Source organism: Indicator indicator, chromosome 6 (assembly GCF_027791375.1).
Source record: "Indicator indicator isolate 239-I01 chromosome 6, UM_Iind_1.1, whole genome shotgun sequence".
Lineage (NCBI taxonomy): Eukaryota > Metazoa > Chordata > Aves > Piciformes > Indicatoridae > Indicator > Indicator indicator.
Genome location: NC_072015.1, coordinates 5,792,400 through 5,810,929, shown reverse-complemented (window position 1 = coordinate 5,810,929; position 18,530 = coordinate 5,792,400). Strand labels below are relative to the sequence as shown.

At 44.0% G+C, this 18,530-nt stretch overlaps 1 protein-coding gene across 1 annotated transcript in view; it reads right to left on the bottom strand.

The window, feature by feature from the left end:
• Positions 1 to 9,995, bottom strand: part of RELCH (RAB11 binding and LisH domain, coiled-coil and HEAT repeat containing) — a 72,224-nt gene extending 62,229 nt beyond the window's left edge. The window contains exon 1 of the mRNA XM_054381599.1: positions 9,482 to 9,995. Within this exon, the coding sequence (XP_054237574.1) occupies positions 9,482 to 9,995 (514 nt within the window). The remainder of the gene's footprint in view (positions 1 to 9,481) is intronic.
• Between the last annotated feature and the right edge of the window lie 8,535 nt (positions 9,996 to 18,530).

The window sequence follows — 18,530 nt, the reverse complement described above, 5'->3', positions numbered from 1 at the left end:
GGTGCTCTAGACTGTGCTAGAGGAGAATTCAACTTAATTTCTCAAACCTGCATCTTTGCAAGACACTAGAAAACAAATAAGAATAATACTATGAACATAAAACAAAAGGGTTTATGACTTATTTTCATATACTGATAAGAAAAAGACTTCTGATATTATATATTAAATAGTTCCACATATACAAGTTACATAACTTGTACAAAACTTTGTCTGCAAGCATGAGAACATCCTGAAAAAGATTATTTTTCTATGTTTTCATTCATTCTGAGTTCACAGAACCGAGAAGTCCAGTATTTGAAACAAACAGAGATGGTGGACTGCACACAGAGCAGCTTCCAACACAGCAGATCCTTGCTTGCAAATATTGGACATGTCTTTGTATGTTAGGTAATGAATCTCACATTTCCAGTGAGTCACATCTTCAGTCAAAAAGATAATTCTCCAGAAGAAAAAAAGTTACAGGAAACTTGGTAAGTTACTCATGGGACAGCAATGTGCCCTTGTGGCCAAGAGAGCCAATGATTACCTGGGGTGCATTAACAGAACTGTGTCCAGCAGGTCTAGGGAGGTTCTCCTCCCCATCTGCTCTGTCCTGGTAAGACCACACCTGGAATACTGCATCCAGTTTTGAGCTCCCCAATTCAAGAGAGACAGGGATCTACTGAAGAGATCCAACAGAGCTATGAGGATGATTAAAGGACTTGAACAACCCTCCGATGATGAAAGACTGAGAGAGCTGGGGCTGTTTAGTCTTGAGAAGCCTGGGAGGGGATCTTACTAATGTCTATAAATACCTGAGGGGTGGGTGTCAAGATGAAGGTGACAGTCTCTTTTCAGTGGTGCTCAGTAATAGGACAAGGAACAGCAGATATAAGCTGAAACACAGGAAATTCCTTCTCAACATGAGGAGAAACTTCTTTACTGTGAGGGTGATGGAGCACTGGAACAGGCTGCCCTCAGAAGTTGTGGAGTCTCCTTCTCTGGAGACTTTCAAAACCCAAATAGATGTATGCCTGTGTGGCCTGCCCTAGATGACCCTGCTTTGGCAGGGGGACTGGAGTAGATGATCTCTAGAGGTCCCTTCCAACTCCTAACATTCTATGATTCTATCATACAACTTACACAGAATTAAAATTACATATGGGGGAGCTTAAAGAAGCTTCCAATGGTTGGTTCTAATTACTTATTGTCGTTTCCCTTCTCCTTCCCCCCAACCCAAACTACCTCCTTTCCCTAAGAGCCAAACTGTCAGAAAGAAACACGTTCTTCTTCAGCACAAAGCTAGCTCACTTTGCCAGTGCTTTCAACCAAGGCATGATTAAACTCACACAACTGGACTAACTACAGTGCCTACACATAGCAGTGCAATTCTGCCTTTCCCAGCAGAGAAAAATAACAGTAGCTCTGGCACCTGAACAGAACAGGATGTCAGGACTAATGCAACTAATTTCTCCATAGCAAATCTGTAATGTATTGGTTTTGGCTGAGCTGGTTAGGTCTCCCCATAGCATATTTCATAGTGCTGTGTTTTGCAGTGATGTAGCTGGGTGTTGATAACACATCAGCTTTTTGGCTACTGCTGGGCCAAGCACCAAGGTTGTGCTTTTCCAACATCCCCCTCTGCCAAACAGTTGGCTGAAGGACGGGCAAGATCTTGGGAAGGGACACAGCTGGGCCAGCTGACCCAAACTGACCAAAGGGGTGTTCCATGCATTATGATGTCAGCTCAGATATAAAAGCTAAGTGAAAGAAGGGAGTGTGGGGGCATTCCTTAATAGAATTTGTCCTCTTGAGCAACTCCTATGCATATTGAAGCCCTGCTCCTGGACATTGCTGATGGGAAGTAGAGAAGAGTATTTTTGCTTGCTTTCGCTTCTGTGTGTGGCTTTTGTTTTTGCTTTGCCTTACTAAATTGTTTCTATCTTGACCCACAAGCTTCTTGTTTTATTTTCCCTCTCCCCTGTCCATCTAAGAAAGGGAGTGATAGAGTGGATTCGGCGGGCATCTGGCCCCCAGCCACGGCCAACCACACTCATTTTTGGTGCGTTGGCAGGGAAACAAACCCATAATCCTTGGTTTAGGTGTGTTCCTAAGAAAGGAACATCATACAAATAAGCACTACAGGGTAAATTAGAATATAAATGTATGGTATATTTGCTACTTAGTGGTAACTCAGTATTTGCCTTCCTAATACTAGTGGTTACTAGTTGGTCCTCCTTTGCCCATCGACGCCACGTGTATCTCATAGCACTTTATCTTGTTATTTCTTTGTGTAATTACAGCCTTATGGGAACTAACCTCTTTTCTGATCTACCATTACATCCCAAATCACCCCAGCATAGATATCAGCCAAAGCTTAAATTATCCACTCATCAGAACAGCTCCACAGTTGCAGAAGTCTTCATCTGAGAGGTTCATAAGCTAGGAAGTGCATCTCAACTTTTCAGAAACACCAGTGTCAGTAAAATGGAGAAGGGTTTAAAGTAGTCATAACTGGAGACAAGTTCACCTGGATTCTCTCTCAATAAAGCAAACATCTATGAGCATTATGAAATCTCTCGAGTTTCACCCAGGTAGTACTGTTTTCTGGCAGGTCTGCAGGGAATTCATTTCCCGTTTCCTTCAGCATTTACGTACAAACCTCTTTCAATTATTTTCTGTACTACTTTTAAAGACACAACATTTGGTCTCTCCCATCTGCCACTACCAGCAGCTTTGATACATCTGCACCTTTGCATCCTCTTGTTACTAAGAATCATAGATCAGAATGATAAAATCATTAAGGTTGGAAAAGACCTCTAAGATCATCAAACCCAACCATCAACCAGACAACACCATGCCCACTAAAACGCATCCCAAAGTGCCATGTCTACATGGTTTTTGAACACTTCCAGGGATGGTGATTCCACCACCTCCCTGGGCAGATGGTTCCAATGCCTGACCACTCTTTCAGTAAATAACTTTTCCCAATACCCAACCTACACCTCCCCCAGTGCATCTAGAGGACAGTTCCTCTCGTCCTGTGGCCGGTTACTTGGATACCAACACCCACCTCATTACAACCTCCTATCACAGAGTCACAGAACGTTAGGGGTTGGAAGAGACCTCAAAAGATTATCCAGTCCAACCCCCCTGCCAGAGCAGGATCACCTATACCAGATCACACAGGAACATATCCAGGCAGGTCTTGAACATCTCCAGAGAAGGAGACTCCACAAGCCCCCTGGGCAGCCTGTTCCAGTGTTCCATCACCCTCACAGTGAAAAAAATTTTCCTCCTGTTTACATGGAACTTCCTATGCCTCAACTTCCACCCATTGCCCCTTGTCTTGTCATTGGGCATCACTGAGAAGAGCCTGGCTCCATCCTTTCAGAATTCACCCTCTACATACTTATAAACACGAAAGAGGTCACCCCTTAGTCTCCTCCTCTCCAAGCTAAAGAGCCCCAGCTCCCTCAGTCTCTCCTCATAAGGAAGATGTTCCACTCCCTTAATAATTTTTGGGGCCCTGTGCTGGACTCTCTCAAGCAGTTCCCTGAGGTTCTTAGAACTGGACACAATATTCCAGATGCGGCCTCACCAGTGCAGAGTAGAGGGGGAGAAGAACCTCTCTCCACCTACTAACCACATCCCTTCTAATACACCCCAGAATGGCATTGGCCTTCTTGGCCACAAGGGCACATTGCACCTTCCATCCACTAGGACCCTCAGGTCCTTTTTCCCTTCACTGCTCTCCAACAGGTCAGCCCCCAACCTATACTGATACATGGGGTTATTCTTTCCCAGGTACAAGACTCTACACTTGCCCTTGTTGAATTTCTTTCAATTTCTCCCTGCCCAACTCTCCAGGCTAAGTCTTACTGAATGGCACCTTTCACTTAGTTGCAGAGAGCAATAAGGTCTCCCCTCAGTCTCCTCTTTTCCAGTCTAAACAATCCCAGTTCCCTCAGACACTCCTAATAAGACCTGTTCTCCAGACCCTTCACCATCTTCACTGCCCGTCTTTGGAAACACTCCAGCAACTCAATGCCCTTCTTGTAGTGAGGGGCCCAAAACTGAACACAGTATCAGAGGTGCAGCCTCACCAGTGCCAAATACAGGGACATGACCACTTCCCTACTTCTGCTGCCCACACCATTTCTGATACAGGCCCGGATGCTACTGGCCTTCTTGGCCACCTGAGCACACTGCCAACTCATGTTCAGACAGCTATCAACCAGCACCCCCAGGTCCTTTTCTGCAGGGCACTTTTCCAGCCACTCTGCCCCAAGCCTGTAGAGTTGCATGGAGTCACAATTGAAATGCAGGACATAACACTTGGTCTTGTTAAACCTCATACAACTGACCTTGGCCCACTGATCCAGCCTGTCCAGATCCTTCTGCAGAACCTTCCTACCCCTCAAGCAGATCAATACTCCCACCCGATTTTGTGTCAATTGCAAACTTACTGAGGGAGCACTCAATTCTTTCACCCAGACCATTGACAAAGATATTAAATAATAGTGGCCTCAAAATAAATAAGACTCAGCCCTAAGAAACACTGGCTGTGACCAGCCTCCAGCTGGGTTTAACCGTTCACCACAGCTTGGCCATCCAGCCAGTTTTCTACTCAGCAAATTGTACACCTGTCTAAGCTATGAGCTGCCAGCTTCTCCAGGAGAATGCTGTGGGAGAGAGACAGGGTCAAAGGCTTTGTCCAGGCACACAGCATCCACTGTTTTCCCCTCATCCACTAGGTGGGTCACCTGGTCATTGAAGAAGATCCAGTTGGTTGAGCATGCCCTGACTTTCATGAACCCACGCTGACTGAGTCTGATCCTCTGGCTGTCATGCACAGGGTGTGTGAGCACACTCCAGATGAACTGCTCCATCATCTTCCCTGGTACCGAGGACAGGCCTGAAGTTCCCTACATCCTCATTCTGGTCCTTCTTGTAGATGGTCATCACAATGGCAAGCCTCCCATCAGCTGGACCCTCCCCTGTCAATCAGGATTGCTGATAAATGACAGAGAGTGTCTTGGCAAGCTCTGCCAACTCCCTCAGCACTCTTGGGTGGATCCCATCTGGCCTGATAGACTTGGGAGTATCCAGGTGGCATAGCAGACCATTAACTGCACCCTTGTGGTTCATGGGGAATACAGCCTACTCTCCATCTCTGTCTTCCAGTTCAAGGGGCTGAATACCCTGAAGATGACCAGTGTGACTATTAAACACTGAGGCAAAGAATACATCAAGTAGCTTAGCTTTTCCTGCATCCCCCACAACACGTAATGAGGGATAGAGAATCTCCCTGGCTTTCTTCTTGTTGATGTATTTGTGAACATGTTTTTTGTTATCTTTTACAAGAGTGGCCATACTGATTTCTATCTGGGCATTTGCCTTTCTAATTTTCTCACTGCATGACCTCACAAGATCTCTGTAGTCTTCTTCAGTTGCCTGCTCCTTCTTCCAAAAGTAAACTCTCCCTTTGTTTTTTAAGAATCCCAGCCAAAGCTCCTTGTTCATGGATGCTTGGAAGAGAAGCACTTTTCCCCAATCAGATAGTAAAACTACTGTCTCATCCAGAAGTCCTTGTTCCACCTCACAGGATCTGGAGAGGTAGCCAACAAGACTATATTTTTGTTTACTTTACTTTTTTTACTTTACTTGAGCTGAGAACAACAAAATACCTAACAATCAAAGAACTAATCATTAGAACAACAGAAAGTACTTGCCATCTTCTCAGTTTTCTTTCTTACTTAGGCTGCCATTTACACTGAGATATAATAAATCCTTTTGAGGGAGCCCTGCTCTACTATTTATTCATACAAAACAAAAATCTGGTGAAACGCTGATCATGACAAGGGCCTGCACATAGTCACAACGTCTGTAACTCAGGCCTGAGAGCTGTTACCCAGACATTCCTTTCACATAAATACAAAATCAATATGTTCATGTCATGTGTTTTTTTCCAGTAGGACACAAGAAAGCTGGTGAGGAACTTTTTAGGGTGTCAGGTAGTGATAGGACTAGGGGAACGGATGCAAGCTAGAGGAGGGTAGATTTAGATTAGACATTAGGAAGAAGTTCTTCAGCCTAAGGGTAGTGAAGACACTGGAACAGGTTGCCCAGCAAGGTGGTGGAAGCCCCATCCCTGGATGTTTTTAAGGCCAGGTTGGATGGGGTTCCAGGCAACCAGATCTAGTGGAGGGTGTCCCAGCTCATGGCAGAGGGGTTGGGACTAGATGATCCTTGGGGTCCCTTTCAACCCTGACAACTTTGTCATTCTGTGAATTTCAAAGGCTACAAGCAAAACCAGAGAGATCTTTCATAATATCTGAAAGAAAATAAAAGAATCCCCAAACCAGGAGCTTGCTATGAAGAAGCAGCAATGCTTTCTATTTCTGTACTCTCAGATTAACTTAAAATAACTGGAATTGAGCCTCCAGAAAGGTACAAACAACTTTATTTTGGAAATTCATAGAAACAAATCATCTCCTAAAAACCAAAGATATAACATGAATCTTCAAGCCTCTTATGACTTTCATTAAAAGTATCTCAAATTTTCAAAACACTGAACTTTTGTGGTCATAAAGAAAAATAAATGATAGAGTTTAAGACTAAATCTAGTTCTAACTCTGTAAGCTGCACTCTTTTAGGAAAGTGCATTTGCCAAGCATTACCAATCAAAGGGCATTTCATCAATCACACGGGGAAAAAAAAAGGTTTCTTCACCCACTATGCTCAAGCTTGAATTATGATCATATGGATATATGCGAAAACGTTTGAGGTTCAGGAGCAGGGATGAGACACATGCCAGTTTTATTCCCAAATTTCAAGTGTCTCAATTTATAGTGTGCTTTCTTATGCAAAGATGATAAGGAATGGAATATAAATTCAACTTTGATGCATAGGTGATAACCAAAGCCTTGCAATTTGATCAGGAATACTGCATGAAGGAGGGACTTCCAAACTGTTGCACTCACTACAGCAGCATTAGAAATTTGGTATCAAACCAGCCTAGTAGATGTGCAGCTACTGCTTTTGGAGTCAGTGGACGAAGCTGTCATAGGAGCTTGGCAAGACCTAGCAGAGATACAGGACATGAAGGATGACTGTACACAAGTGCTGTGCATCTAAAGAAACAGTACTGACTCCTCAACAAAGTGAAATTGCTTCAAACTAGAAGAGCGAAGTTGCTAGGCACAATATGCATTTCAATGTTTTTCATTAAAATCTATTTTAATCTCTGCTTACAGATGTGACACCACTGCTGATGGAAAATGGAAAGATGTTTTTGCAAAAAGCTAAAAAATCCTAGTCATCTGACTATCATTTGCTTTTGTAACCAAGTGCTCTGAAGCATGATTTAAAGACAAAACAGCTTCTAAGTCACTAGGTGATCACATGATGCTAGTTGTTTAAATCCCATGATACTCCATTAAAATCTCTTTATAGCAGCCTATAAAGAGAAAAGCAAGAAAAAAACCCAAAGAAATTACATTGTGTACTGATAGTTTAGCTTGCCTAAAAGGCTTATGAGAAGTACCAATGAACACTTGCACTGAAATTCTCCATTCTGTATTCGAACGCTTGGTACAAAAGCTTTCCATTGCTCCATCAAAATCCTCAGGCAGCATTCCAAACATACTTTACATTCAATAAAAATTGCCAGTCACACTTTGTCTTCATCTGCTCAAATTACCAAAAACCTCAGTGTAAAACCATAGAAATTTATCTCACTTGGGGGCAGAGAGGAGCAGGTGCAAAGCTAGTGCTGAGAAGAAATTCTGACTTTAGATATCAACACAAATAAAGATGTTTGGTTTGGGGTTTTTCTTTGCAGTTTTTTTTTTCATCTGAACACATTAAGAATTGTTTTTCCCTAAAGCATAAAATTCAAGTGATCTTAAAATTACAACCATGCCAAACTCCACTGCATCATTTCTGCATCATTTCTACAAAGAAAACTACTGGTCTATTCTTAAATGCCTTTTGGCATGTTAAAGTGAGAGAAGCTACCTGCACTACTCTTATATACACTCTCTAAAAGTCCCCATGTGAGGATCTGTGAATGTGGGGACTACAGAATGGAGCTCTCAGCAAAACTAAACTTTTTTTTTTACTAACTTGAGAAATGATTCAGACTTACTGTTGGATCTGACCAGTGGCTTAGTCCTCTACCCAAATCCAGCAATACCGGACAGTTGAGAGAAGTAAAAAGAACACTTCAAAGACCATCTAATTTTCAGCTCATCAGAGTCCTCTGCAATCTGTTTTTTAACATTTGGAAATTGGCATAAATTCAGAGGCATAAGCCTATCAGCTCTTGTTGACATAAACCAGAATCAGGTAGAACAGCACTGTCACAATTGCTAGCACAATGCTAGATTCCAGACTACAAGAAAGTCTGATGGCAATTAAGTTAATAAAACCTACTTGAACTATACAAAAGTATTTTTTCAATTGTTCTGGATCTGTCATCTTTGAAAGTCACTCAATGTGAACTACCTTGATGAGACAAAAAAACCCAAACCATCTTTGAAAAGCACAATCTAGATAACAGATTTCAATACACAACCTTTAAAAGTCAAGCGGCTGAGCAGCTCCTCTCAAGTTACTTCCACCTACCTCCTATTTAGAACTCTACCCTTCGTGACAGTAACATTAATTAGACACACAAGTAGCTTTATTCTAAGTCATCTGCTCTACTACTAAACCTCAAAACTTCTCCGAACACTTATGTGGTCATTTTCCAATATCTGCATTACTTTTTCTTCCAAAAGCTATATGAACCCAGTCTATTTCCTACTCCCCAATTCCAAATCTCAAAATGGTTAGCCACAGACTGCAGGCACTTGGTAAACACGCCACCATTAATTACTGGAAACACTGCATTAGTTGTGCATCACCTGTGAAATTCAGACCTATCCTTGGATGACTTAGCAACGCATCAGAAAAAAATAATATGCTGGCTCCCGACACCCCATTTTGGACAATTTTAGACTTTATATATAGCAGCCATAGCTTAACACAATTCTTTCTCCTAGCAGTACACGACTAATCTTTTGACAGTAAATACTACAGAAAGAACAAGATATCCTGAACCAGATAAAAAGTAAGGTTAACATTTCCAATCCTCACCTTTTTTCTGCATTTGGCACACACAGAACCTTCACAAAAGACTAGGGCTCGATAAGGCACGTGAGTAGGACCTGGGTAATATCGGCCCTGGCAGCCCATCTTCTCAGCCACCTTGCTATCCGGCTCCTACAGCCTCCCTAGCCCCACATGCAGGTTACAGAAAGCAGGATGCGATGCAGAACGGCTCGCCCGGCCGTCCAGCTTCCCTAGCGACACGCACCGGCAAGTGCCGCACCGTGAAGCATCCCCGCCCAGCCCCGTGCGCCCAGCGACAGCTGCCATCACTCCCCTTAGCCCCTCGCCGCACAGCTCGTCGCCCCCGACCCTCCTCCCCATCCTCGGAGACAGGGTCACTTACTGAGCTGCCCAGACCCGGGTTCCCTGCCGCCTGCTCCCCCGAGTACACTGCTGCCGCCCAGGCTGCCCAGGGCCCCGCCGGTGGGCGGTGTGCCGCTCTGCCGCTCGAAGTTGCCGGGGTTGGAGAAGAAATCGCGGAGCCGAGGCAACTCCCGGCCGCTCTCCAGCAACTCCGTGTGCAGCTCCAGCGCCGTCAGCAAGAACTGGTCCCGCAGAAGCTGCGCCGCTATCGCGTCCATTGGCACCCGCGGCGGCTCCCCCGCGCCGGGGCCGGCGCCGGCACCGCCGCCCGCCCCCGCATCACTGCCGCCATCGACCGGCACTGTCGTACGCAAACCGGGCAGGTCCTCAGGACTCCCCACGGATGCCGTCTCCTGATGATGCTGCGGGTACGCCGGGCCGCCCGGCTCGTTGCTGCTGCTGCTGCCGCCGCCGGGCCTAGACTCATCTAGCTCGTCATCCTCAGAGTCGCTGAGGAAGGGGTTCACGCTACTGCCCCCGCCCGCCGCCGCCATCTTACAGCCCGACAGGGCGCGACTGCTGCCAAGGCGCCACCTCGGCACAGCCCGCGTGGAACCGCCACTGCAGCAGCCACTTCTGGCGGGGCCGGCGCCGCTGTCAGCCCGCTTCGCTGCCGCGGGCACTGCCACTAGCAGCAACAGTGACTCCCTTCCCGCCGCCTCCTCAGCCACCTCCGGCCGGTCCCACTACCGCTTCCGGATCCCAACTCTCGCGAAAGCTTCCTCAACCAACCGCGAGCAGTGCCCTGGCGGTCAGACCCTTCCTCTGCCGGCCTCGGACCTGCCCCCTCTGCGCCGGGGACGGGCTCAAGGCGGGACCTGAGGGAACAGGAGGTGCCCAGCTGAGAGCCGGAGGTTGCAGGGCACGCCTGATCGGGGGCGTGTCCGAGAAGCAGGAGTGGCCGGACGGAAGCGGAAATGGAGGTGGAAGCGGAAACGGAAGCTGCCTGTGCTCTGGACCGGGGAGATGTGTGAGTCCTGGCGCGTGCGCGCTGGTCGCTGCCCGCGGGGAAGGGGGGCTGCTGAGGCGGTTCCTGGGGCCGGGTTCCTGGTTGGTAGGGTGGGTATGGCCTGCTCTTCTTGGCCTCTGGAGAGGTTTGACCGCTCCGGGGTTTCGCGGCGGTCGCTCAACTTGCGCTCTAGAGGCGCTGCTGGAATGGAAAGGGTGTGAGGGTTGGCACCAGAGCCTAGGTTGGGTCTCTACTCCAAGGTGCCCGTCGGCAGACCCGGTGCCCGGTATGTGTTGACTGGGTTCGCGTGGGACGCGTAGGCTGGGCGAGCGCCTAGGCGACCCGAGTCCCGCCCCCCCATGGGTGTGAGCCATCGTCCAGCATCAGGTGTGCCTGAGAGGCCTGAAACAAGGGAGAGTGCACGAACGGGAGGGTAATAAATTGTGCATCTGTAAAAATTATTCAATCGTTTGTAAAAAAGGTCATGCAAAGCTATTAACTGGCAAGGAACTCGAAGCTAGAGCGTGGCAACAAATAGTGTTTACCACCGAAGGAAGTTCAGCTCACTGGAAACGGTGCAGAACAGGGTCAGCTGGTGTCAGTGCTGGGTTTTGTTCTGTTTCTTTGAAAAATGACGCCCCATTCTGTGAATAGGAGCTGTCTTGGTGTAAAGCCGTTTCATTATTTGCTTTACTGAGAGCAAAATGGGGGTTGAAATCTGTCTAGTAAAATAGAGGCAACGTTTTGCAGTGATACTGAAGTCTAGAAGCAATATTGACTACTAGAGTGCAAACTATTCCGTTCATATATTGACTGTATGCTATTATAAGACTGATGCTTTCCTTGTGGTTTTAATTTGCATGCGTTGTTGTAAATAGTTGATAAATTTTTCTTTTTGTGCTATAATAAACGTTGAATTTCTTTGTTAATGTGCTGGTTTACGTTATTGACATACAAAAAGAGAGCAAGTAGTGTAGTGTGAACTAGTAGCACAAAATAAAATGGGGATATATTAAAAATGCATTAAAATTCGACTCAGATGACAAGAAAAATGAGAAAAATAATTTACTGTAGGTGGAATTCGGGACCCTTAGAGAAATTTTGTGCTTTTTCTTTATAGAAAATAAAAGCATGTTAGGTACAAACTTGGTAATAGTTTATAGGCTTGTGGTGTGCATTCCTCTTTAAAATGGAAGGAAAAACTTTCCCGGTGTCCTGTAGCAGCCTCTAGTGGCGATCCGCGATGTTTACATGTTCCTTGAGGTTCAAATGTAGCTCCAACACTAAACTCTACCTTTCTTTTAAGAGAGTCATTTCTGCCATCTTCTGTGTGCTGTTGCAGTAGGGGCTTTCCCCGCCTTCCTCACCTAAAATAATGAAAAGTATTCCTCTGTTTCAGTACCTCAAAAGAGATTATTTTCATTTTATGAGACTAATTAAAACATTTACAGATGTCATTCAGTTACTCCAAAATAATTTAGCGATGGCAGAGATAAAGCAAACATAACTGAAATATGTATTCCAGATCAGAAGAATGTAGGGGGGAAAAAAGATGCGTTCAACATGACCTGGCAGTGTGCTTATGCAGCCCAGAAGGCAAACTGTCTTCTGGGCTGCATCAAGAGGAGTGTGACCAGCAGGTCAAGAGAGGTGATTCTTCCCTTTTACTCTGCTCTTGTGAGACCCCACCTTGAATACCGCATCCAGTTCTGGTGTTCTCATCACAAGAAGGACACAGAACTTTTAGAGCAAGTCGCACTGGGAGACATGGAGATTGGATGTTAGGACAACTTTCTTCACTGAAAGGGCTGTCAAGCATTGGAAACCATGACAGTGGTTGAGTCACCATCCATGAGACAATTTAAAAGAAATGTGGATGTAGTGATGTGGTTTAATGATCTTAAAGGTCTTTTCCAATCTGAACAATTCTCCAGTTCTATATATCACAAATGATAATGAATGTTAATTAATTTATGGTAGAAATTGCTGCAGAAGTGAAAAGAATTTTGTTGTGAATTTAAGTATTTCGGGCTTCAGTTTGTGTCTCATTCATGTGTAGAAAATGCTTTGCAACTGTGGCTGCTAGTGGAAGAATTAAAGGTAAGGTGACTTCAAAGTATCCTTGGACAAATACTGTATATACTTAGTTTACTATTTGAGAATTTGATTGCTCTCTTGAAGGTGATAAAACGATAGAGTCCAGCTGGGTATATAAGCTAAAATCATTCCCCAGTAAGAGGTGCCAGCATGTCAGGAGGTTGTTGAATGTTATTTTGTTCTCTTGCAGCATCTGATTTGCCGACTAGCGAATCATGTGCTCTTCACACATCCCAGCAGCTGTCTTGTCTGCAACAGGCCATGGTTCTCCAAACAACCTCCTTAGGCCAAAGCTTTCCACAGTCTCCCTCCAACCCAGGCCCAAAACCCAGGCCTCAAGTGCCCTCTTCACTATGCCTCTCTACCATTCCCCATACCAAACCTGAGTGACACAGCTGAAAATTCAGCTTGCCAGCTCCAGGCTACTCAAGGGCCCACTCCACCATGTCGCCAGAGATAAGGGAGCCTTTGTCAGGGAGGGAGCAGGGAGAGGACAAGGGGGCTGGATAGCTTGTCCCTGTTCCCTTATAAAGGGGAAATGCAGGCACTATGGGAATGAAATAACAAACTTTTACACTTTCCAGTATGCATCTTCCAGGCTGTCTAGTCTTCCTGGAAGGCTTCTCAATGGTTCTTAAAGGCATCCAGCCTCAAACCATAACATGGCGCTACTCTGGACCAAATCCAACAGTTTGATGTCCTTCATCTGCTAGGGGCACCAGAATTGGATGCAGTATGCCAGGTGGAGATGTATAAATGATCAATTATGCTAGTCTGCTGAGTTGTATTGAGTTATGCATTGTATTCATCTGACTGTCATAATTAAGTAGTACTTTTGAACTCAAAGGCTCCTTTGTACTTTTTTTTAAAAGAAGCTCTTGAAAGGATGGGGACCCTACAAACTGATTATTTGACTTCTGCATTTGTTCTATTGGAAGTGCTGCTTTTTGTGTGGAAGGTTGTTTTGTAGTCCTTTTTCCCCTTCAAACTAAAGCTATTAGCAAATTGACATTTGGAGTTTATGTTCAAGATTCAACAGATGTGGCTTCTTGCTATTTGTCATAATTCTTGTTAATTTGTAATGGTCGATATATGAAAATATGACTTAAAAGACAAACAACTTCTGTCAGCTTAAGCATTCCTTATTCGTACTAGCTCCTAGGGAACATACTTTAAGCACTGTTTGCTTTTTTGTCAAAGTGTGTTCTCTTCTCTATATGTATACCAAATACATCAGCAAGCTGATTTTGCAAAGCCCAGTGCAGCTGAAAGTTGTTCTTTGTCCATCCTTTTCCCTGTGTGCTCTACGTTAATATTTGTTGTGCCTTCTGTTGCCAAAGGGAGGAACTCTACTGCTTGTATTGGTGCTTATGCTTTATTGCAAATCTCTTTTAAAAATATCTCAGGGGGTCTTCAGCCTTGGTTTATGTTACAGATTTATTACTATTTACTAATAGGTGGGACAAATTAATAAAAATATTAATTTATTAACTCCAAATCCCACCAAAGATAATTATAAACTTATTCACAGATTCAAAGTATTTGGTTGTGGTTGAACGTTTAAATATTTTGCACAAAAGGAACCATGTAACAATTTAAACAATTTAGGAAAATCCAAAATGTACAAACAGCAATTCAAATTGGAAGTACACGGCGCAAATGCCAGCTTTGCCCACAAGGGGAACTCTAGGTCCGCTCAAGGAAGGGTTAGGCAACAGAATCTTTTAACAGAGACTTATAAAATTAGATTTGCTGGGTTTACTCACGGCTTGCTGCTTTAGTTCGGTATCTTTCTGGATGCTACAATTATAATCTAAGTATGGTGCACGTTTGAATCTGCACGGGTAAACAAAGCAAAGATGGCAGTCCACCACATGGAGCACTGTGCTGGAAAGGGCTTCCAGGGTTTTGCAGCTTTGCTATCTAGAGGACGCGTCCCTTGGCGTGTTGCAGGCAAAGCTGATGCGGTGGGCCAGCAGGCTGCTGCTTGGGGTTCTGCGGTGCTTCGGATTGCTTGCCGGTTCACATGGTGAGGCTTGCCTGCCAGAAAAGACTTTCCACCTGTGACTTTGGCAGCAGTTCACCTCTTGTTGCTTTCCAGGTAAACAAGGCAACCATCTCAGCTTATAGTAATAAAGTCTGAAGAAAATTAATGGCCAATGGCAAAAGAGAATGATAGAAACACGATACCTTCATCTATAGAATCAAGTTTGCCCAAACACAGGCTGATGCAAACATAGGCCATAGGTGTGTCACAAGGTCAGGCACACGTGTGGCACATGCAACACGTACCCTTGGTTTTCCTGGACCCCGGGACATGCCCAGATGAGCCTGGGCGATGTCCAGGTTTGCAGACTTGCAGGTGCCTAGCCCATTGTCTGGTTTAGGGCATGTTTGGGCTTGTCCCTCCAGGACAGTGCATCAGACAGGACTCCAATGAGACAGCAGGACTGCTATGGCAATCTGCCTTCCATGTACTTGCTTTCTGTTAAGTGCCACGTCCCTTGACCCTAGCAGCCATGGAATTTGGTGGACAAGGTTCTGTTAGACACTCTCCGACTGACGTGCTTTCCCCAAAAGTATCCCATGAATCTTGTGATATGAAAAATCTCTCTAGAAGAGCTCCAAACAGGGCAAGAAAGAATTATGACAGAAAAATTGTTATTTTTTGTGTGAAGAGAGAAATGTGAGCAATGCAAGAGACGCTTGGCAGCACAAAAAGAATTGAACAGTCCATATTGAGATGGAACCGTGATGTTAGGCTGTAGAACAGTAGTGCTTGAACAAAACTTGCTGATAGAGTATAGCTGAATGACTTGAAATTCAAGAAATACCCAAGAGTATTTGCAAAACCCACCTGAATACAGGTATACATCCCACCCTCTGCTGTTATCCGGTGAAGTAGCTCAGGTATGTTTTTGTGCCTGAACAACTTGTGGACATGATTTCCCATGCTTGCAGGGTAGTTCAGAGAAAATTGCATCAGCTGACAGTGAGACAGCTGATTTGCAGTACATTCAATTATTAGGACCCTTGATGTTTTATTGGTACCTTGCAGACCATAGTGAAATTTCTCCTTGGAAAGTATGGCAAAATAGACTTTCCTAGGTAGGCAGAGTAATTTTGGTTATCAAGTGATGTTAATGAGAAACTTACTCTTTGAGCTCTTTGCCCTAGGTTTGGATGTGCTTTGCTGAACCACGTTTAAACCAGATGTTACTTGTTATTGCAATTCCTAAAATGCTCAGTGAAAATGTTGAAAGTAAAGAGAGAGTTTGAATTACAAAAGCTGCTTCAGTGCAAGAGCAAGTGGAAATACTGCAGTTGCAGTTTCGTTGTCTGGCAGAGCGTGTCATGCCTCAATAGAGAAAGAAAAGGAAATTTTGGGAAGGAGGAAAAGAGGCTTTATTGTTATCCCACTTCTGTTCATAGTATGATTATACAATGAAGTCAAGATGAGAATTTGGGGTTTCTGGTATTTAAGTAGTGTGTAAAGAGAGAGAGTTACTCTGAGACTGGTGAGTAAGTCTATTGTATAATTTTTGCAGTTAGTAGGTATATGTGTTGTAACAGCAGAAATTACTTGATTGCATTTCTTGACCAATATAACTCTTTAAAAATCTAAATTAATAAGAGAATAGGGTAGGGACTGCTAGTACCATCTTAGATGATGTATAGCTGCCATACCATGCAAAAAATACTGCCAGTTAGACTACACAACTTCAGCTCTGCTCCCCTACCCTGAGCAAAAGGATAATTTTTTATGTGTAGACAAATTATAGTCACTTTGACAGTTTAAATTACAAAATACACAACACTGTTTAGTTGAAAAATGTATTAGTCAGCCAGAAACATAGACGCTCCTATCTTTATTCTGTAAAAGATACTTACCAAGGCCATTGATGCTTATTGAAAATACATTTCCAGTGAATTTTCTTCATCTTAACCAACAAGCTTGACAGTATTAGTGATGCATGGTGCTCTAAAAGAAATGAATAATGTACCTTGAGCTCCCTGTCTTGACACTTTATTATCCGTAAAAAAAATATTCCTGCCAATGGAGCAGATTCTGTGTAGTATTTTGTGCATGTTTTATTGCGTATGTGAAGAAAGAAAAATATAAAAGGGAAATGCTCCATTTCTCACAACTGTATTGTGTTGTGGCACAAGTATGATTTTCTTTGCCTTACAAGTAATTTTGAGAGACTGTGACTTCAGAGGAATGCAGCTTAGATGTAGATTACTTTGGGAAAATGAGGGCTGCACTTAAATTATGTCAGTCTTCCTGGTAAGTGCTGAGGGACCTGATCCAGCTTGGGGCTGTGGATGTTGCTTCTGTGGCATGAGTGAAAAAAAAAAAAAAAAAAAAAGGCAGATGGGGAAGAAAAAAAGTCCTGTCAGCAGTTATGGATCAACATGAAAAGAGAGAAAAGCTCATGTGAAACAAACAAACTGCCTGCTTCTTGTCTCTGATGGTTATGCTGCAGTGGCTCGTTGCAGCTGTCTTGCTCCCCTGTCACCATCACAGTCTGGGTGCTTTAATCCTTGCACTGACATAACGGTTGGTTGGTGAGGAACTCGCAGCTAATAGCAGGATTTTTTTGGTATTGTTTTGATAGGTGTGAGTACAAAAAAGAAAAAAGAAGGGTCTCTTCATCCCATCTGCAATCATCTGGGAGCTGAAATTTCTTTCTGAGGATTTTAAACAACCAAAACAAAAACCCCACCTCACAACCAACCAACCAAAAAACTCCAAACCAACCATTAAACAATCCCCCCAAACAAACAAACAAACCACCAAAAAAAGCCCAACCCCAGAACTGAACGTACTCCCCTTACACCTTCAACCAAAAACCCCTTCTCTAATCTGTTGTGAATCACTTTGGAAAAATAATTGTGGTCAGGAAATCCTTGCTGCTCATCTTTTTTTAATCTCCTTGACTTTAAAACAGGTTTCTCAGAATAGTTTCTTCCCTCCAAGAATAGTTGCTCCTCTCCATCTGCTCACTCTTTCCTGTACCTGTGTACAACATCCAAAAAAGTGAGCTGTAATGGTTTAGTGCAAGGGCTAAACCGCCTGCTCCCCTAACACAAAACTGAGGGGAAGAGTAACACACAAAAGTCAGGGCTGAGATAAAGAGATGAGAGTTTAATGTAACATATCATAAACTTTATCATTAGCTAACAATCTCATTAGTCTGATAATACAATGCAAAATTACCTTATTTCAGCCTATTTGCAGAAGCAGCACAGTGAAATACACAGGGGGAAAAGCCAGCATAAAACAGAAAAGCAAAACCAGCAGCTACCTGACTCCCACTCTTTCTGCTGCCATGCCTGCAGAAGACAGCCAACACCCAAAACCTGGAACCCACAAGCAGCAACCAGTACAGGAAGCCTCCCATGCTGCAGTCTGAACTCCAAGCCCCATAATACTTTGCTCCGCTGGCATGACTGCAGCATGGTATGAACAACAGCAACAGGTTCAACTCAAACCATGACACAAACCCTGAAGTCTGCTGAAGCCCCTGGTGTAGCCAGGGCAGTGCTAACTTTCTGCTTGCTCTGTGCATGTGGACAACTCATATTCAACAAGCAGTGAGTGACTTCATGTATCTTTAGTACTTTTTTGTGTTAAGGATCCAAAAAGAGTCTGTAAGAATCCGTGTTAGCTTTGCATTGTTGGCTTCAAATTGTTTGAACAAAAAAACCCTATGGGGATAGTTTGACATGCTGCAGGTTGGACATTATCTTCATTGGCTGTGACAGAAGAATACAGTAATATAAAAAGAAAATAATAAATCTGATTCTGATACAGAGTTTGATAGTTGGACTGAGTCTGTAGAGGAGGTGAATTGGTTGTCTAAACTGTATTATAATATGTGATGTTTTTGGATGGACAATTAAAAATTACGTGTGGCAAATAGGTTGGAACATACTCTTCCATTATCTATATGAATAGAAGCTTTTTTTCTCTCCTCTT